Source organism: Phoenix dactylifera, chromosome 1 (genome assembly GCF_051530095.1).
Source record: "Phoenix dactylifera cultivar Ajwa chromosome 1, Ajwa_hap1_PhDact_Kaust_v1.1, whole genome shotgun sequence".
NCBI lineage: Eukaryota > Viridiplantae > Streptophyta > Magnoliopsida > Arecales > Arecaceae > Phoenix > Phoenix dactylifera.
Window position 1 is genome coordinate 35,777,832 of NC_143190.1, and position 22,535 is coordinate 35,800,366.

The 22,535-nt window shown below is 42.2% G+C and overlaps 1 protein-coding gene across 1 annotated transcript; it reads left to right on the top strand.

The window, feature by feature from the left end:
- The first annotated feature begins 20,932 nt into the window (after positions 1-20,932).
- On the top strand, positions 20,933-22,496 carry LOC103717622 (ATP synthase gamma chain 1, chloroplastic). Its single transcript, XM_008806081.6, is given in 2 exon segments — positions 20,933-21,888; positions 21,890-22,496. Coding segments are annotated over 2 exon segments (1,125 nt in total). The 5' UTR covers positions 20,933-21,160; the 3' UTR covers positions 22,287-22,496.
- Positions 22,497-22,535: the final 39 nt, after the last annotated feature.

Consider the following 22,535-nt stretch of genomic DNA (forward strand, 5'->3'; position numbering starts at 1 on the left):
GATCCAAATTCAGGAGATCTTTGAACTTATTAGGAAGGGGAGATTAGGATCTGAGGAGGGTTGATTAAGATTTATAAAACTAAAACAAAATCAGAAGTTATTAGATTTGAAGATCTCATCTTCAAAAATTCTGCAGGTGTAGAACACCGCAGCCTGATGATCTATTCTAGGTTCCTGATTGAGCCGCACAATTGTCCGGCTTCTACAGGTATCCACATGAGGGTCTAATCATCTGAGAATGGATCTTACCGGAGTGCTAGCTCCTTGCAAAGACCTCTCATGACTATCATAAGTTGGTAAGAATATGTAACTTACCTCCTTGATGAAGAACCTTTCTTCTTCAACCTTGCTCGCGATGGAGAAAGAGGAAGGAGGAACCTTGCACATGGATCTTCCTTGCCTTGCTACCGTGGGAAAAGAGGAGGATGAAGACCCCTTGCTGCCATGGAGAAGGAGGAAGAAAGAAGAGGAGGCATGGAGAGGAAGAGGAGAGAATTAATTCATAATGTCTCCCTTGCTATCCTTTTATAGATCGGGTTTAGGGCCTCTCCTAATCTTATTAGGAGTATGGGACTATAACCCATCCTTGGATTAATGCTAAGTATCCAATCCTTGTGCTCATAGATGCATGACATGTGTCCACTTAATCAATTGATTAATTTTCTAATCATATTAGGATTCCTAATCTCATTAGGAGAATTAATTGATTTGGGAGCATGCATCCTACGACGCTATGTGGACTTTAAAGTCCGCATAGTGTGAACATGACTTAAGTCATATTCATCCTACGACGACATGTGGTCTTTAAAATCCGCACAAACCTTGGTTTAATCAAATTGACCCAATCATGAACCCAAATCAATTTGGGTCGAACCTAATTTGATTTGGCTCATTAAATCAGCCCAATTGCAATCCAATTGCAATCAATTCCACTTAATTCTTCTTTCATTAACTTACTAACACTTAGTGGGTTAACTCAATCACCAATCATATTGATGATTGATTTCTATTGTGATTCCAAATCACAATTATGATAGTCTGACTAATTAAATCCTCTATGTGTGTGACTCCGTAGGTTCTATTCTGACTGGTAGTGAGACATATTGAGATCTCCATCTCAATATCACTGAAACTCCTTTCAGTGGACTGAAACGATTTCAGTTCTACTCTCAGGGTTCACTGATCACCAAGTGAATACCTTCGAGTCTCACAATCCACTAGTAACATCTAGCAGTATATGGTGGCAACCCAGCAGAATAGAATGTCTAAACCTCTAGGTGTAGTTAGCATATGATACAGTCCCTCTATCATGGATCCCGACGTGATGGAGGTTATGGATATCTCGTCAAATTCCATCGTCCGTCATATGTCAAATTTATATGACTTCCAGTTCGAGATATGGAAACTCTTTTTCCAAAATATCTGGCCAGAAATTTATCAAACTCAGTCTCATAAATCATACAGAATCACTCCTAATCTATCAAGGTCGATAGACCCTATCTAGATGCAACCCTATTCCAAAATGAACCTACTGTAGCCAATCCGCACTACAAGGATCCGAATGGATAGGGCCCAAGTTCACATGCTCGTCAAACTACAGCAACCTCATAGTGAATAGCTGAGGCATCGCAGGTCAAAGGACCAGTCATATAACTGCAGCATAAGTAGTTACTGACGAGTGGATAGACATCCATATGACTACTATTTTTGGTCACGCTCAGTACCTTGTTCTCTAACAAGTACTCATATAATCACTCCAGTATCTCTACACCGTGGACTTGTGACTCGTCCATCTGACTAAATGATCTGTGTACTAATCTCAGCGGATCGATCACCGTCCTTCGTGATGGATCCATCGATCAGGAGCATTTAGAAATTAATCCCTAATGACACATGCCTCAAATTCTCAACTCCTTGAGAATATGTGTCATCATCTATTAATTTCTTGGACGATTCATGGACATATACAAACATGAATGAAAAACAAATTGCCCAATCTTATTTATTAATAAGAGTCAAATTACAAATTTGTGCCCCAGATTACAAATATGCATTAGTTACGTTGGCTTGTAGGGCATACTTCTAACAATCTCCCACTTGCACTAAAGCCAATCAGACATGTATTTAAGTCCCATTTTCAAGATGGACTTCTAATTTCTTCTGACTCAGCTGCTTAGTGAATGGGTCCGCCACGTTATCAGTGGAGTCTACTCTCTGCACCTCTACATATTTCTTTTCGAGGTAGTCGCGAATTAGATGAAATCGCCGCTCTATGTGCTTGGACTTCTGGTGAGACCTCGGCTCCTTAGCTAGTGCTATGGCGCTGTTGTTGTCGCAGAAAAGGGTTATGACATCTGATGACATGACTCCTAGCTCTTCGACAAACTTCTTGTACCAGAACGCTTCCTTCGCAGCATCCAATGCAGCAATGAACTCTGCTTCCAGGGTAGAATCTGCAATAATCGGTTGCTTGGAACTCTTCCAATTTATCGATCCTCCATTGCATAAGAATACATATCCTGATGTAGACTTTCTATCATCAGGGTCAGTCATGAAGTCTGAATCAGTATATCCTTCTACCTTTAACTATGTGCCTCCTCCAAAGACCAAAAACACATCCTTAGTCCTTCTCAAGTACTTAAGGATATTTTTCACAGCTATCCAGTGCTCCTCGCCTGGATTCGACTGATATCTGCTCGTGACACTCACAGCATATGCTATATCAGGTCGAGTACATAGCATGGCATACATGAGGCTCCCTATTGCCGATGTATAAGGGATCCTACTCATGCGCTGAATCTTTTCAGATATTTTGGGACACATCTTCTTGAAGAGATTTATCCCATGCCTTAGGGGTAACAATCCCCTTTTAGAGTTTTCCATGCTAAACCTCTTCAGCACTTCCTCTCTGTATATTTTCTGTGATAGGCCAAGCATCCTCTTAGATCTATCTCTATAGACCTTAATCCCCAAAATATAAGATGCTTCACTTAGGTCTTTCATGGAGAACTTCTTAGACAGCCATAACTTGACCGATGTGAGCATGGGAATATCATTCCCAATTAGGAGTATATCATCCACGTACAATACGAGAAATACTATAACCCTCCCACTGACCTTTTTGTACACACATGGTTCCTCTTCGTTTTTGATGAAATCAAACGATTTGATCACATCATCGAAACGAGTGTTCCAACTCCGAGATGCTTGCATTAGTCCATAAATGAATCTTTGCAGCTTGCAGACCTTGTGATCACCATCACTGGAAGTGAAACCCTGAGGCTGTTTCATATAGATATCTTTCTCAAGATATCCATTAAGGAATGCAGTTTTCACATCCATCTACCATATCTGTCACGACCCCCGCCCCGTTTCCGGCGGGCCGCCGCGACGGTCCTAGGGTGCGGGTAGGCATAAGGCCACCAGCCACCGCGTAGAACCCTACTACCTATCAATCATCAATGAATCTTGAAAAATTTGGCATGATGCATGCACAAAATGATCACTTTTCCTATAGTGACCTGTCAGGATTATCTCAATACATACAACACACTACCTGTCAGAGCAGCAATCATATAATCCGTCACATAATGAACCTGGACAATATATATCAATACATTATCTCAGGCATATAACTCATATGTATAAAAATCTGGTTCCCATTCCATCTATGGTCAAACCCATATCCACAACAGGATCTACGACTGTAACTATACACTATATACAACAGAAGGTTTATAATACACCAAAAGGGTATAAACCTCTATCTACATTATACTATACTATACTATGGAGCGGCACAGTAAGCAGACAATCTCTAACCCTGCTCCTCTCTATACAATACCTGCCCTGCAATCAAAAACACCAAACTGGGGAGTGAGTATATGAATACTCAGTGAGTGGAGTAGAGAGTACTATGCACATGAGACAGAATATAATCATGGCTCGAGATGAAATCTCAAGATCAATAACAACATGAACATGAACTCAACATAGAGAATATGGAATAAATCATCAATATTACCACAATCAATATCAACTCATCTGAAGCATATATGGAATAATCAAGCAAACATATATGCTACTCATGAATATGCTCAACAGATCATAATGCTGGAACATACAAATCAGGTGTCAATATGCTGAAATCATCACTAGACAGCTGTCGGAAGGTGGGTTTTACGCCCCAGGCGAACCAGCAACAACTCCTTACTGTCACATGCATATGTAGGATAAGACACCACACTAATCATGTAAATGCCGGCCAGTATCCAGAACAGAAATCCATCTCACATCTACATACTAAACGGCACATCGCGGGAATTCTACATCCGCGGAAAGCCATACTGCACCTCGCGGGGTCTTACTATGCCCGGCGGCAAGCAAAATATAAGTCGTAGGACCGGCCGATCCTACGCCTAGGGCCGTGTCCCCCCTAGGAAGGGACTGGGCTCCGCCCACCCAGAAGGCTACTATGTGCACAAAGGCCGATGTTCAACCCCATCGACTATAGGTGTCCTGCAGATACTGCCAAGCCATGCATAAATGCCATAATGCACCCTCCCAATACTCTACTAAAAAGGAGTATAATCAAGATTACCACTCACTCGATCATGACCCAATCATAAACTAACATCAGGGTTAGGAGTGAGGGTCAAGGAAGTGCAATACAACTCAATATACCACTGAAAAGGCTCTACAAATCTTTGAAATGGAGGAAATGAAATCAATTTACAAAAGAAGTTATTTCATAATTTGGAACCAATTTAATTACTCATAAAAGAGTATAATCAAGCTACGACTCACAAGTCTTTAAAATAGAGGAAATGAAATCAATTTACAAAAAAAGTTATTTCACAATTTGGAACCAATTTAATTACTCATAAAAGAGTATAATCAAGCTACGACTCACAAGTCTTTAAAATAGAGGAAATGAAATCAATTTACAAAAGAAATCATTTCACAATTCGGAATCAATTTGATTACTCATCAACCCCTCGTAATTCCTCTCAATGTTCCCTCAAATGCATGTACAGAATAATCAAGCATGGAGAATCAAGATTATAGAGGAATCTACTACAATATCAATCAATATGCTCAAGTGGAATCAATTCACACTTGGCGACATTCATGAAAATGAATTAAGGATGCTCATGGTGCAAAGTACATAACTCCCACTCACCTGCCAATCCGGCACGGCCTCGATACGCCTCTAGAATTCTACAGCAGGCAGTGGAAAACTTCTTCCTCTCGTTCCCTAGCTTCTTGCCCAACTGTGACATGCATTTACCATACATTTAGTCTTGTATCAAGGTCATAATCTACGTGCCAATTATAATATAGGGAACTTTAATTGATTCAACTCCCCCGTTCCCTAAATCTTTTCTTTTCTTTCTCTTTTTTTTTCTATTAATTAACTCATCATTTATGTGTATTAGGGACTCCCTTGCACGAGTACAAGGTCTCCCTTAGCCTAATCTAGGCTTAATACCCTATTATGGCATGAAATCCCTTATTTTCCACCCGGATGAACAGTAACCCGAACTGACAGTGGGTTACTTCATCCCGGTTTTGATCCACTTTCAGGACTCCAAATTTGATGAAATTTTTACCTAACATTCTACACTCATAGAGGATTCCAAAGAGATAACATGCATCATCATCGGAGGCCGTTTGTCCCCCTAAATAATTCGCCGAAGTTGGGACTTCGACACAGTTTTCCGTAGTGCCGGAAAAATTTGTTAAAATCCGATTCTTCCTCTTTTAACCACCTCTACAACCCTTATCCGACCCCTCTAGACTATATCCATCCTTTGTATAGCCTAATATCATCAAAAGACTAGATAGGGACGGATATTTACCTTTTTCTTTTTGGAAATCGAGGTCCTTGCGTAGAGGGGAAGGAGATCTACGTTTTTCCCTTCAGCTGGAAGTGCAACCGGGATCCCCCTCCTCCTCGAATCCCCTTCCTCTTCTTCTTTCTTCTTCTTCTTCTTCTCCTTTTCTTTCCTTCTTTTCCTCCACGCCTGAGAACCCCCTCTCTGTGACTCTCTCTCGGTTTCATTCCCGTGAGCCACCAACCACCCCATTTAAATCACATCAAAGCACTATTCACCTTTGTTTAATATTATTAAATTCCCATTTTGCCCCTAACACTTCAACATATCTACAACTATGCCATTATCTTTTGATTCCTTCCAATTTTACCCCTTATATCAATTTTAAAGGACTATTCTATCCCTTTTTATATAAAAAAAAAAATTTGGGGTTATTACATCCTCCCCTCCTTATATAAAATTCGTCCTCGAATTTAAAAGAGTAAATTACCTGATTACTCAAAGAGGTGAGGGTATTTGCTCTTCATACTTTGCTCCGACTCCCAAGTGCATTCTTCAACATTGTGCCGGTGCCATTGGACCTTTACCATACATATTTCCTTATTTCTCAGCTTCCTGATCTGAGTATCAAGAATAGCGACAGGAAGTTCTTCATAAGAAAGATCTTCTTCTACTATAACTTCCTGCACTGATAGCACATGAGATGGATCCGGCACATACTTCCGGAGCATAGATATGTGGAATACTGGATGCACATGGCTGAGGTTTGGAGGCAGTGCTAATCTGTAAGATACATTGCCAACTTTATCTAATATTTCAAAGGGGCCAATGTATCTGGGACTAAGCTTGCCCCTCTTTCCAAACCTCATTACCCCTTTCATAGGAGAGATCTTTAGGAACACGTGATCCCCCGTGCGAAACTGCACATCTCTCCTTCTGACATCTGAGTAGCTCTTCTGCCTACTGAACACTGTCCTCAACCTTTCCAGTATCATTGGCACTTTTTCTGATGTCTCTCTGATCAAATCTGGTCCTTCTAGGTGCTTCTCTCCAATCTCAGACCAGCACAAGGGAGATCTACATTTTCTCCCATAAAGTGCCTCATAAGGTGCCATACCAATAGTGGAGTGATAACTGTTATTATATGCAAACTCCACTAAAGGTAAGTATCTGTCCCAGCCACCTCTGAAATCCAGTACACACATTCTGAGCATATCCTCGAGGGTCTGAATGGTCCTCTCCGATTGCCCATCTGTTTGAGGGTGAAATGCTGTACTGAAATCAAGCTGAGTTCCTAATGCCTCATGGAGTTTCTGCCAAAATCTAGAGGTAAACTGTGAACCTCTATCTGATATAATAGAAACTGGCACTCCATGCAGAGATACTATTTTATTCACATATATTTCGGCATACTGAGCTACTGAATATGTGGTTTTCACCGGTAGAAAATGGGCTGATTTTGTCAATCTATCCACAATCACCCAGATGGAATCATATCCTTTTTGTGTTCTGGGCAGCCCGACCACAAAATCCATAGTTATCCTTTCCCATTTCCACTCGGGCAAAGGTAACTCTTGCAAAAGCCCTGTTGGCTTCTGATGTTCAAATTTCACTTGTTGACAAGTCAAACAAGAAGCCACATATTTGGCCACATCCCTTTTTAATCCGTTCCACCAATATATGCCTTTGATATCATGATACATTTTGGTGGAACCAGGATGAATGCTATAGGGAGTATTGTGTGCTTCATGCATAATCCTCTGTCTCAGATCTTCCACATTTGGCACACATAGCCTACTGCCACACCTCAACATTCCATCTACAATCTGAAACCTTTCTGACTGTCCTGATTGCACTTCTCCTTTCAGTTTCACAAGGATTGGATCTAAATCCTGTGAAACTTTGATTTCATCTATCAACCTCGGTTTCACCTGAAACTGTGCAATCAAAGGACGAACCTCTAATAACTCAAAAGATAGTCCCTGAGCAAATAAATCTGCCAGATCTCTGACTATCTCTCTCCTCTGGATGGAGATGTGAGATAAACTGCCCATTGACTTCCGGCTTAATGCATCTGCTACTACATTAGCCTTGCCCGGATGATACAGGATTTGGCAGTCATAATCCTTCAACAGCTCTATCCATCTCCTATGTCTGAGATTCAAATCTCTTTGCTGCTGAATGTACTGGAGGCTTTTATGATCAGTATATATTTCACATTTCTCACCATATAAATAATGCCTCCATATCTTTAGTGCAAATATGACAGCAGCCATTTCCAAGTCATGAGTGGGATAGTTTACTTCATGCTTTCTTAGCTGTCTGGATGCATATGCAATCACCTTGCCATTCTGCATCAACACACATCCCAATCCCACTTTGGAAGCATCACAGTAGACTACAAATCCGCCTGTATCTGTGGGTAGAGTCAAAACTGGAGCTGATGTGAGGCAATCTTTCAGCTTCTGGAAGCTCTGTTCACAAGAATCTGTCCAAGTGAACTTAACCTGCTTCCGAGTCAGCTTTGTTAATGGGGTAGCTATTTTTGAAAAGTCCTTTACAAACTTCCTATAGTACCCAGCCAGACCCAGAAAGCTCCTGATTTCTGTTACATTTGTTGGTCTCGGCCAATCCATAACTGCCTCAATCTTCTTGGGATCCACCCTGATTCCTTCCTTACATATTATGTGTCCCAAGAATCCAACTTCTTATAGCCAGAACTCACATTTGGTAAGTTTGGCATACAATTCATGTTCTCTCAAGGTTTGTAGTGCTATCCTCAAATGCTCTTCATGATCAGCCTGACTCTTAGAATATATGAGGATATCATCTATAAAGACTATCACAAATCTGTCAAGATAGGGTTTAAAGACCCTATTCATCAAATCCATGAATGCTGCTGGGGCATTTGTCAGCCCAAATGGAAGCACTAGAAACTTATAGTGCCCATATCTCGTTCTGAATGCAGTCTTCAATATATCTTCCTTTCTGATTTTTAACTGATGATACCTAGACTGCAGATCAATCTTCGAGAAGTACTCAGCCCCTTGTAATTGATCAAACAGGTCATCTATCCTGGGGAGTGGGTATCTATTTTTGATGGTCACTTTATTCAGCTGTCTATAATCTATACATAATCTCAGCGATCCATCCTTCTTCTTCACAAACAGAACTGGGGCACCCCATGGTGATGTACTGGGCCTAACAAACCCCTTGTCTAGTAGATCCTGCAACTGGACCTTCAACTCCCTCAGCTCTGTAGGTGCCATACGATAGGGAGCAATCGATATAGGGTTTGTACCAGGAAGAAGTTCAATACTGAACTCAATTTCTCTATCAAGTGGCAATCCTGGTAATTCTCCTGGAAATACATCAGGATACTCCCTAACAACTGGAATCTGCTGCAGATCCACAGACTCTACCTGGGTGTCCATCACATAAGCTAGATAGCTTTGACACCCCTTTCTCAGCAGCCTCTTTGCTTTTACTGCAGACACCAAATTCATTGGGATCTCACTCCTGTCCCCTTGATATGTAAATTTCCCCTTATCTAAAGGTCTGAAAATAACACTCTTTTCTTGGCAGTTAATGGTGGCACGATTGTCTGATAACCAATCCATGCCCAGTATGACATCAAAGTCTAACACTGCCAACTCAATCAAATCGACTGGGAGTGTCTTACCTTCTACCTCTACCACACAGGTAGGATACACATATCTCACTTCTATACTATCCCCTACAGGTGTGCTAATAACTAAGGGAATATGCATCAATATCTTATCCTTAGCTAACTTTTTAGCAAAATAAGGGGACACAAATGAATGGGTAGCTCCAGAATCAAATAACACTCTAGCTTTAATCTTATCAATGAGGAGCATACCTGTCACAGCTGCATTTGATGCCTGTGCCTCCTGTGGATTTACCGTGAACACCCTTCCTTGCCCTCTGCCTGCTGGAGCTAACAGCTGAGATGGTCCAACACTCTGCTGTGACGTTGGTGTCTGACCTCTGCCTCTGCCTACAGGCCCCCTACTACTAGGCCTGTCCATCTGCACAGAAGGGTAGGATGTTAAAGGCACAAACTGCTGGGTGGCACCCTGCGGGCATTCTCTGACAAAATGACCCGGCTGTCCACATCTGTAGCACACTCCCTGACCCATTCTGCATCTGCCAGGGTGCTGCTTCCCACATATGCCACACATTGGCCATGATTGGAACTTAGATTCAGTTCTGGCCATAGTGACCGGAGGACGAGGTGCTAATGGTAAAGAAGCATCCTGTGACTGACCTCTTCTCCTCCACTTCCTCTTACGTGGGGCAGGTGGAGCTGAGCGTACAGACTGCTCTGTCGGGCCCTCCGGGAGACTTGCTCCCTCAGATCTACCTCGGCTGCTTTGCCCTTTCCCCTTACTCATTTTCCTCTGTTCTCTTTCAGCCCTTTCCTCTTTGTTTCTGATCTCCCACTGTTTTGCTTTATCAATCAGCCTAGACAAGGTGGGGACCTCTACTGCCAGTACTGCATTATAAAGCGGAGAAATCAGACCCCGCCTGAATCTTTCTATCCTGGCAGCTTCAGTGGGGATGATGTAAGAAGCATACTTCCCCAATCTAGTGAACTCACGAGCGTACTCAGATACGCTCATTCCGGGCATCTGCTTCAGCCTCTCAAACTGAAGAGCCCGATTCTGCCTCTCAGCCGGAGACAAAAACTCATCCATCACTGCTTGCCTGAACTCTTCCCAGGTTGGAGGATTCCTACTGTACAATCTGTCCTCCACGTGCCTCTGGTACCAGCCCCAGGCATCTTCTTTCATTGTGAGCCCTACAAGTTCTATTGCCCTTGCATCAGAACAGGGCAGTCTCCGTATCATCTTTTCAGTCTCCTCCAGGAATCTCTGAGGATCTTCACCTTCTTCCCCCTTAAACTCTGGGGTTCTGAGCCTCAGAAATTCCTGTACAGTAATCCCCTCATCATCTAGAGCCCGCCTGGCCAAACTTCTTGGCACAACTACAGGAGGTGGGATGGATACTACTGACGGGGCAGGAGATTTCCCCCGAGCAATCTGCTCTCTCAGAGCCTGATTCTCTGCCAGTAACTGTTCCATCTCTACTTCCTACCTCTCCTTGATCATCAACCCTCTGTCTATCAGCAGGAGGAGATTTTTTTCTTTGGGGCTCGACATGTGCGGAACCCGCATCCAATGCTATATCTGGCTCCATTCTCCTTGGAAGTATTCTTTATATGTCTCTAAAAGAGTCAAAAAGAGAGGACAGTCGTTACACAGAGCCATAATATATTTTACTGAATTGTAAATGACTCATAAATTAATATACAGAAAAATCCTATGCTCCATAGTATAATCCTATACTTAATCCTGACTCACCCTATTGCTCTGACAGGACTCTTGTTTAACCTTTGCTCTGATACCAAGCTTTGTCACGACCCCCGCCCCGTTCCCGGCGGGCCGCCGCGACGGTCCTAGGGTGCGGGTAGGCATAAGGCCACCAGCCACCGCGTAGAACCCTACTACCTATCAATCATCAATGAATCTTGAAAAATTTGGCATGATGCATGCACAAAATGATCACTTTTCCTATAGTGACCTGTCAGGATTATCTCAATACATACAACACACTACCTGTCAGAGCAGCAATCACATAATCCGTCACATAATGAACCTGGACAATATATATCAATACATTATCTCAGGCATATAACTCATATGTATAAAAATCTGGTTCCCATTCCATCTATGGTCAAACCCATATCCACAACAGGATCTACGACTGTAATTATACACTATATACAACAGAAGGTTTATAATACACCAAAAGGGTATAAACCTCTATCTACATTATACTATACTATACTATGGAGCGGCACAGTAAGCAGACAATCTCTAACCCTGCTCCTCTCTATACAATACCTGCCCTGCAATCAAAAACACCAAACTGGGGAGTGAGTATATGAATACTCAGTGAGTGGAGTAGAGAGTACTATGCACATGAGACAGAATATAATCATGGCTCGAGATGAAATCTCAAGATCAATAACAACATGAACATGAACTCAACATAGAGAATATGGAATAAATCATCAATATTACCACAATCAATATCAACTCATCTGAAGCATATATGGAATAATCAAGCAAACATATATGCTACTCATGAATATGCTCAACAGATTATAATGCTGGAACATACAAATCAGGTGTCAATATGCTGAAATCATCACTAGACAGCTGTCGGGAGGTGGGTTTTACGCCCCAGGCGAACCAGCAACAACTCCTTACTGTCACATGCATATGTAGGATAAGACACCACACTAATCATGTAAATGCCGGCCAGTATCCAGAACAGAAATCCATCTCACATCTACATACTAAACGGCACCTCGCGGGAATTCTACATCCGCGGAAAGCCATACTGCACCTCGCGGGGTCTTACTATGCCCGGCGGCAAGCAGAATATAAGTCGTAGGACCGGCCGATCCTACGCCTAGGGCCGTGTCCCCCCTAGGAAGGGACTGGGCTCCGCCCACCCAGAAGGCTACTATGTGCACAAAGGCCGATGTTCAACCCCATCGACTATAGGTGTCCTGCAGATACTGCCAAGCCATGCATAAATGCCATAATGCACCCTCCCAATACTCTACTAAAAAGGAGCATAATCAAGATTACCACTCACTCGATCATGACCCAATCATAAACTAACATCAGGGTTAGGAGTGAGGGTCAAGGAAGTGCAATACAACTCAATATACCACTAAAAAGGCTCTACAAATCTTTGAAATGGAGGAAATGAAATCAATTTACAAAAGAAGTTATTTCACAATTTGGAACCAATTTAATTACTCATAAAAGAGTATAATCAAGCTACGACTCACAAGTCTTTAAAATAGAGGAAATGAAATCAATTTACAAAAAAAGTTATTTCACAATTTGGAACCAATTTAATTACTCATAAAAGAGTATAATCAAGCTACGACTCACAAGTCTTTAAAATAGAAGAAATGAAATCAATTTACAAAAGAAATCATTTCACAATTCGGAATCAATTTGATTACTCATCAACCCCTCGTAATTCCTCTCAATGTTCCCTCAAATGCATGTACAGAATAATCAAGCATGGAGAATCAAGATTATAGAGGAATCTACTACAATATCAATCAATATGCTCAAGTGAAATCAATTCACACTTGGCGACATTCATGAAAATGAATTAAGGATGCTCATGGTGCAAAGTACATAACTCCCACTCACCTGCCAATCCGGCACGGCCTCGATACGCCTCTAGAATTCTACAGCAGGCAGTGGGGAACTTCTTCCTCTCGTTCCCTAGCTTCTTGCCCAACTGTGACATGCATTTACCATACATTTAGTCTTGTATCAAGGTCATAATCTACGTGCCAATTATAATATAGGGAACTTTAATTGATTCAACTCCCCCATTCCCTAAATCTTTTCTTTTCTTTCTCTTTTTCTTTTTCTATTAATTAACTCATCATTTATGTGTATTAGGGACTCCCTTGCACGAGTACAAGGTCTCCCTTAGCCTAATCTAGGCTTAATACCCTATTATGGCATGAAATCCCTTATTTTCCACCCGGATGAACAGTAACTCGAACTGACAGTGGGTTACTTCATCCCGGTTTTGATCCACTTTCAGGACTCCAAATTTGATGAAATTTTTACCTAACATTCTACACTCATAGAGGATTCCAAAGAGATAACATGCATCATCATCGGAGGCCGTTTGACCCCCTAAATAATTCACCGAAATTGGGACTTCGACACAGTTTTTCCGTAGTGCCGGAAAAATTTGTTAAAATCCGATTCTTCCTCTTTTAACCACCTCTACAACCCTTATCCGACCCCTCTAGACTATATCCACCCTTTGTATAGCCTAATGTCATCAAAAGACTAGATAGGGACGGATATTTACCTTTTTCTTTTTGGAAATCGAGGTCCTTGCGTAGAGGGGAAGGAGATCTACGTTTTTCCCTTCAGCTGGAAGTGCAACCGGGATCCCCCTCCTCCTCGAATCCCCTTCCTCTTCTTCTTTCTTCTTCTTCTTCTTCTCCTTTTCTTTCCTTCTTTTCCTCCACGCCTGAGAACCCCCTCTCTGTGACTCTCTCTCGGTTTCATTCCCGTGAGCCACCAACCACCCCATTTAAATCACATCAAAGCACTATTCACCTTTGTATATTATTAAATTCCCATTTTGCCCCTAACACTTCAACATATCTACAACTATGCCATTATCTTTTGATTCCTTCCAATTTTACCCCTTATATCAATTTTAAAGGACTATTCTATCCCTTTTTATATAAAAAAAAAATTTTGGGGTTATTACAATATCTCATAATCATGATAAGCTGCAATGCAAGCAACGTTCGAATGGACTTCAGCATGGCTATCGGTGAAAAGGTATCCTGATAGTCAATGCATTTGTACTGACTATAACCTTTTGCCACCATCCTTGCCTTATAGGTCTCTACCTTGCTATCCGGACCTATTTTTCTTTTGTAGATCCATTTACACCCAATAGGTACAATACCTTCAGGTGGATCTACTAAGGTCCATACTTGGTTGGAATACATGGAGTCTATTTCTGATTTCATTGCGTCCATCCATTTTTCGGAGTCGATGTCTAACATCGCTTCGTTGTAGGTCTTGGGATCATTACTATGATCTCTTTCTCCCATGAGGAACTCTTCCTCTATGTCCTCTGTAAACATACCTAAGTATCTTTCAGGAGAATGGAAGATCCTACTGGATCTACGAAGTGGACGAGGTGTATTGGCTCAATGTAAATAGGTTCACTAGGCTCAATTGCTCGTTGCTCTTGAAAGACTTTCTCTTCGAGCTCAATTTTCCTCCCATTGCCTCTATCAAGGATAAACTGTTTTTCTAAGAAGATGGCATGTCGGCTTACAAACACTTTGTGGTCTTCTGGGATGTAAAAATTATATCTTAATGACTCTTTAGGATATCCAATGAAACGAGTATCAATTGTCCTAGCCTCTAACTTGTCTGCCTGTTGTCGTTTGACTTGGGTCGGACATCCCCAAATCTTGAGATAACCAAGACTTGGTTTCTTACTATGCCATATCTCATATAGTGTGGTAGGAATGGACTTAGAGGAAACTCTATTCAATATGTAGATAGCTGTAAGTAGGGCATCTCCCCACAAGAATAAGGATAAGTCAGTGAAGCTCATCATGGACCTGACCATATCCAATAGGGTCTGATTCCTCCTTTCTCACACTCCGTTGAGTTGAGGTGTTCCAGGAGGTGTCCATTGTGAAACTATACCATTTTGTTTGAGATAATCGCGAAACTCTCTACTAAGGTATTCTCCTCGATCCGATCGAAGAACCTTAATGAGTTTTTCTGTCTGTTTTTCTACTTCAAATCTGAATTCTTTGAACCTTTCAAATGCTTCAGATTTATGTCTCATAAGATAGACATAACCATACCGTGAGAAATCATCGGTAAAAGTAATAAAGTAGAAAAATTGACCCCTACCCTGCACATCGAATGGGCCACACACATCAGTGTGTACTAGGGCAAGTATTTCAGCGGACCTCTCTCCGTGTCCTACAAAGGGTAATTTGGCCATTTTTTCTTGAAGACGGGATTCATAAATCGGATATGACTCAGAAGTCAATGAACTCAAAAGCCCATATTTCTCCAATTTATTAATTCTGCCTTCTCCTATATGACCAAGTCTGAGGTGCCATAAATACTTTTGATTTATCTCATCTCTAGATCTTTTAGATCCTATGGTACTCATTGTATGCTCAGATACATTCACAGATATATCTATATGTAAGTGATAGAGACCGTCAATCATAAAACCACGTCCAAACAGTTTATTTCGCAAATAAATGGAAATGTAGTCTTTATTGAAATTGAATTCATAATGTTCCTATGCTAGACAAGATACAGAAATCAGATTTCTGCTAGTACTAGGTACAAAATAACAATCTCTAAGTATTAAACTAAATTCTGACGGTAAATGCAAAGGAAATGTGCCCACAGCAACAGCAGCAACTCTTGCTCCATTGCCAACCCGTAGGATTACCGCATCTTCCGTAAGCCTTCTACTTTTCTTTAGATCCTGCATGGTAGTGCACAGTGAACACTAGAACCAGAGTCTATAACCCAACTGGAAATAGAAGAAACCGTTAGATTAGTTTCAATAATGAGCATATTAGACATACCTTCAAAAGGCGTGTCACCCTTCTTGATCTTTATGTTTTCCATGTAGATAGGACAGTTCCTCTTCCAATGGTCGTCTTCATTGCAATGGAAACATTTTCCATTGGGTTCGGCCTTCTTCTTAGGAACTTCCTTCTTCGGCTTTTTCTCGGTCTTCTGCTTCTTCGCAGGCTTCTTCTTCTTCCCAGTAGACTTTTTCTTGGAAGTAGAAGCTAGCTCAGCAGCGAGAACTGTGCCTCTTGAACCTTTCAAGGCTCCCTCAGTTGTCACCAACATATTCAACAATTCAAGTTTGTGCATTCAATTTTATTCATATGGTAGTTTACAATAAACTGCCCATATGAACATGGCAACGATTGTAGGATCAAATCCGTTTGCAAATCCTTGTGCATGGTCATGTCAAGCTTCTCAAGCTCCTCAAGATCCTTGATCATGGTCAAACCATGTTCATGGACAGACTGCCCATCGCGCATCTTGGCTTTGAAGAGCCGCTTGGACACTTCAAACCTCGCTGCGCGACTCTGTTCACCATACAACTCTTGTAGGTGATCAAGTATGTCCTTAGCAGTCTTCATGCTCTCATGCTGGCATTACAATTCGTTGGACATAGATGCCAAAATGTAGCACCTAACCTTATTGTCGTCATTCAACCATTTTGCATGCGTCTCACGCTGCTCATTGGTTGTACGGGTTAGTAACACCGGAAGTTCATGGTCAAGAATAGAAGCTATCTTTTCACAACTCAAGACAATCTTTAAGTTGCGGAGCCAATCTTTATAGTTTGGTCCGGTCAACCTATTGTTATCTAGAATTCGAACTATCGGGTTGGAAGCCATTGACATCTGCAGAGAGTAAAGATTCTAATTAGAAATTTGTATTTGATATTAATTTATTTTAGAAACTTTTAAAACAAAATTGAATCAAATCCTCCCACTATTTCTCGGATCTCTCACACTCTCCTGATAAAGATACAGAAACCTGCGACTTAGGATTTCGAGTGGGGTGCTGCGGTCCCACCAATCTACATGTCACCTCACCTAACAGTTATGGAGACACATAGACGATGAGTGTACAACTCTTGTACAATGCTTCGTAAGTATATTGAGCTAACCTAGTCTCCAAGTCATAAGGACCTCACCTAACAGTTATTGGATCCGTTCCTTGGTTAAGTCAGACCCACCGTATATCCTGCGAAAATAAAGCTGTGATTGGGTCCTCACCTAATAGTTATTGGAGCCCAACCCCACCTTTACCCCACAACATCTCATGTTAATAGAGAGGTCCAATCCCCCGATGCAACTAGCCCACTGTATCCAGCCGAGACTAATCAACGCCGGAAAGATCTTAGCAACTCTACTACGGTGGAAGACCAATCGACTTAATATTGGGTAATCAGATCTTAGTGATTCCAACTTTGAGCTTTTCATAGGAGGTAATCGTTCAATTGGCCAGATAAGCAGGTGAGAGGCTCCCCTTACTTAGAGAGTAAGGTCCTAATTAAGTAACCACCTTTGAGCTTTCCTAGACACCAGTTAGATCAATTAATCAAATATGGCTAGCTTAATGTATCGTTCACTTTCGATTGATTTAGGAAGGTTTTAGGTCTCTTGGGATCTACATCTAATGTAACAATCTGCCCCATATCATATGTCATTCGATTTATATCTTATGTAAATGTCATATTGGTTCAAGTTTACATCCTATGTAATTATGAAACCCTTTCATATATTATGTGATTACATCTTATGTAAATGACATAATTGTTTCAGTTTACATCTTATGTAAATATCCTATTGTTTAAGGGTTTTATTTACATCTCATGCAAATAAATTTTGTTTAACTAATACATACATCTCATGCATATATTGTTTTAAACATAACCTTAAAAAGTATGAACATTATGATTACATGCATCTTATGTATATTTTCAGATCTGAAACTTTAAACCTATTATGCTATTTTCTGGATTTCAGATCATGCATTACTTGATTTAAAACATTGTAATCTAATTGCAATTCTAAAACAATTTGCAAGATCATAGCAAATAAAAATCTGCATGCTGAAAATTTCAACAACCTGAAATTTCAACATGCAGAAAATCCAACAAGTATAATTCTTTTAAAAATTAGATTAAAAATGTGGTAATCAATTCTTAAGTCCTAATCATGCTTTCTAGAACCATGGCTCTGATACCACTACTGAGTTACGCTCCGTTCGATGAGACGTTCACAGCGGAATTCGAACGGGACGTCGTTCATCGTATGAACGTGCCTCGGATCGTAGAATTCAAAAAAAAATTCTGGATCCAAATCCAGGAGATATTTGAACTTATCAGGAAGGGAAGATTAGGATCTGAGGAGGGTTGATTAAGATTTATAAAACTGAAACAAAATCAGAAGTTATTAGATTTGAAGATCTCATCTTCAAAAATTCTGCAGGTGTAGAACACCGCAGCCTGATGATCTATTTTAGGTTCCTGATTGAGCCGCACAATTGTCCGGCCTCTACAAGTATCCACACGAGGATCTAATCATCTCAGAATGGGTCTTACTGGAGTGCTAGCTCCTTGCAAAGACTTCTCATGACTATCATAAGTTGGAATAAGAATCTGTAACTTACCTCCTTGATGAAGAACCTTTCTTCTTCAACCTTGCTCACGATGGAGGAAGAGGAAGGAGGAACCTTGCATGTGGATCTTTTTTGCCTTGCTACCGTGGAAGAAGAGGAGGATGAAGACCCCTTGCTGCCATGGAGAAGGAGGAAGAAAGAAGAGGAGGCGTGGAGAGGAAGAGGAGAGAATTAATTCATAACTTTTTCCTTGCTACCCTTTTATAGATTGGGTTTAGGGCTCCTCCTAATCTTATTAGGAGTATAGGACTATAACCCACCCTTGGATTAATGCCAAGTGTCCAATCCTTGTGCTCATAGATGCATGACATGTGTCCACTTAATCAATTGATTAATTTTCTAATCACATTAGGATTCCTAATCTCATTAGGAGAATTAATTGATTTGGGAGCATGCATCCTACGACACCATGGGGACTTTAAAGTCCGCATAGTGTGAACATGACTTAAGTCATATTGATCCTACGACGACATGTGGTTTTTAAAATCTGCACAAATCTTGGTTTAATCAAATTGACCCAATCATGAACCCAAATCAATTTGGGTCGAACCCAATTTGATTTGGCTCATTAAATCAGCCCAATTGCAATCCAATTGCAATCAATTCCGCTTAATTCTTCTTTCATTAACTTACTAACACTTAGTGGGTTAATTCAATCACCAATCATATTGATGATTGATTTCTATTATAATTCCAAATCATAATTATGATAGTCTGACTAATTAAATCCTCTATGTGTGTGACCCCGTAGGTTCTATTCTGACTGGTAGTGAGACATATTGAGATCTCCATCCCAATATCACTGAAACTTCTTTCAGTGGACTGAAACGATTTCAGTTCTACTTTCAGGGTTCACTGATCACCAAGTAAATGCCTTCGAGTCTCACAATCCACTAGTGACACTTAGCAGTATATGGTGGCAACCCAGCAGAATGGAATGTCTGAATCTCTAGGTGCAGTTAGCGTATGATACAGTCCCTCTATCATGGATCCCGACATGACGGAGGTTATGAATATCTCGTCAAACCCCATCATCCATCATATGTCAAATTTATACGACTTCCAGTTCGAGATATGGAAAACTCTTTTTTCAAAATACCTGGCCAGAAATTTATCGAACTCAGTCTCATAAATCACATAGGATCACTCCTAATCTATCAAGGTTGATAGATTTCATCTAGATGCAACCCTATTCCAAAATGAACCTACTGTAGCCAATCCGCACTACAAGGACCCGAATGGATAGGGCCGAAGTTCACATGCTCGTCAAACTACAACAACCTCACAATGAATAGCTGAGGCATCGCTGGTCAAAGGACCAGTCATACAATTGCAGCATAAGTAGTCACTAACGAGTGGATAGACATCCATGTGACTACTATCTTTGGTCACGTTCAGTACCTTGTTGTGTAACAAGTACTCACATAATTACTCCAGTGTCTCTACACCATGAACTCGAGACTCGTCCATCTGACTAAGTGATCTGTGCACTAATCTCAGCTGATCGATCACTGTCCTTCGTGATGGATCCGTCGATCAGGAGCATTTAGAAATTAATCCCTAATGACACATGCCTCAAATTCTCAACTTCTTGAGAATATGTGTCATCATCTATTAATTTCTTGGACGATTATGGACACATTCAAACATGAATGAAAAACAAATTGCCCAATCTTATTTATTAATAAGAATCAAATTATAAATTTGTGCCTCAGATTACAAATATGCGTCAGCCACGTTGGCTTCTAGGGCATACTTCTAACATTAGCCTCCCTGTAAGCGTGAGTGGCCCGGTGCGAGGAACACTCGCCCAAAAGTCGGCGGATGTCGCGAATCAAATGCAGCCCACTGGCGTCACTGTTCGAATCTCGGATCTAGTCGATCACCATGGCGGAGTTTTCCTCAAGGATAATGTGATCCGCCTCCAGCATACGCCTCGCGTAGGAAACGTCTTTCCACATTGCTCTGGCCTCTGCCTCGATCACTGTCTGCTCGAAAATCTGATGCCCTCCGACCGCTACCAATCGGACCTTCTGATCTCTGATGATAAATCCTGCAACTTTGCTGCCTCAAATTTTGCTAACATTATTATCAAAGTTTACCTCGAACAAGTCAGAAAATAAGAGTTCTTAGGATATGGATATGGTCCTGAGTGTTGTAAAAGCAGAACGGGAGTCCCAAATTTCCTCCGCCACAACCTGCATTCCCAAAAAATCATGAAAACCTCGACAGACCTACATCCTCCCAACGGTCAAATCCCTTATCCCGAACCCGAACCCGAACCCAACCCACCACTCCTTGCCTCTTCCCCACTTCCTCTCTTCCAGCCAACCAAGCCAAAGACACGGAACAAAAAGCGCAAACAGCCCCGACCCAAGCACAGAGAAACTCGCACCCATTGCACCCCCCCTCCTCAACGCTCAACTTTCACAAAGAGAATGGGAGGTCTCCGAAAGCTCTAACACCATGTCCTACTCCAATCTCACAGCGTGGGCATCCCCCAAACCCTCTATTCTCCCCGATTTCGATTCCCTTTCTTCCCGCTCCCTCATCGCCCCCTCCCGCTTCTTCCTGGCGTCCCCTTCGCCCTCCTCGCACCGCGTGCCGTCGAGCTCCCCGCACTGCGGCCTCCGCGAGCTCCGCGAGCGGATCGACTCCGTGAAGAACACTCAGAAGATCACCGAGGCCATGAAGCTCGTCGCCGCCGCCAAGGTCCGCCGCGCCCAGGAGGCCGTCGTCAGCGGCCGCCCCTTCTCCGAGACCCTCGTCGAGGTCCTCTACAACATCAACGAGCAGCTCCAGAACGAGGACATCGACGTCCCCCTCACCAAGGTCCGCCCCGTCAAGAAGATCGCCCTCGTCGTCGTCACCGGCGACCGCGGCCTCTGCGGCGGCTTCAACAACAACATCATCAAGAAGGCCGAGTCCCGCATCGCCGATCTCAAGCAGCTCGGCCTCGACTACACCGTCATCAGCGTCGGCAAGAAGGGCAACAGCTACTTCCAGCGCCGCCCCTACATCCCCGTCGACCGCTTCCTCGAGGGCGGCAGTCTCCCCACCACCAAAGAAGCTCATGCCATCGCCGATGACGTATTCTCCCTCTTCGTTAGCGAGGAGGTCGACAAGGTGGAGCTCCTCTATACTAAATTCGTCTCCCTCGTCAAGTCCGACCCTGTGATCCACACCCTCCTCCCCCTCCCCGAAGGGCAAAATTTGCGATGTCAATAGCGTGTGCATCGATGCCGCCGAGGACGAGCTCTTCCGGCTCACCACCAAGGAGGGGAAGCTGACGGTCGAGCGCGAGACTGTTCGCACCCCAACACCGGCCTTCTCGCCCATCCTCCAATTCGAGCAGGACCCAGTTCAAATACTTGATGCGCTGCTGCCACTGTACCTCAACAGCCAGATTCTCAGGGCCTTGCAGGAGTCGCTGGCGAGCGAGCTTGCCGCGAGGATGAGCGCCATGAGCAATGCGACCGACAATGCCATTGAGCTGAAGCGGAGCCTGTCGATGACCTACAACAGGGAGCGGCAGGCCAAAATTACTGGGGAGATCTTGGAGATTGTTGCTGGTGCCGAGGCCCTCACATAGTTTGGTTTGGCTTCTGGGATTCTTCTTTTGGCTCTTCTTTTGTTTCCGCTGCTAAGTCTTATTTTTGGCGGGCATTCTCAAATTCATTCCTCTAAGCCTGTTTTAAAAATGATTATATGTGATGGTAGAAGTTGAGAGGACAAGAATTGTGGATTCTAATGGAGATTGCATCATCCAAGTATCATTGTATTCTCTTCTATTTCTTTTTCATATTTTGTCTATATCTTTAATACATGGTTACAGTTTTGT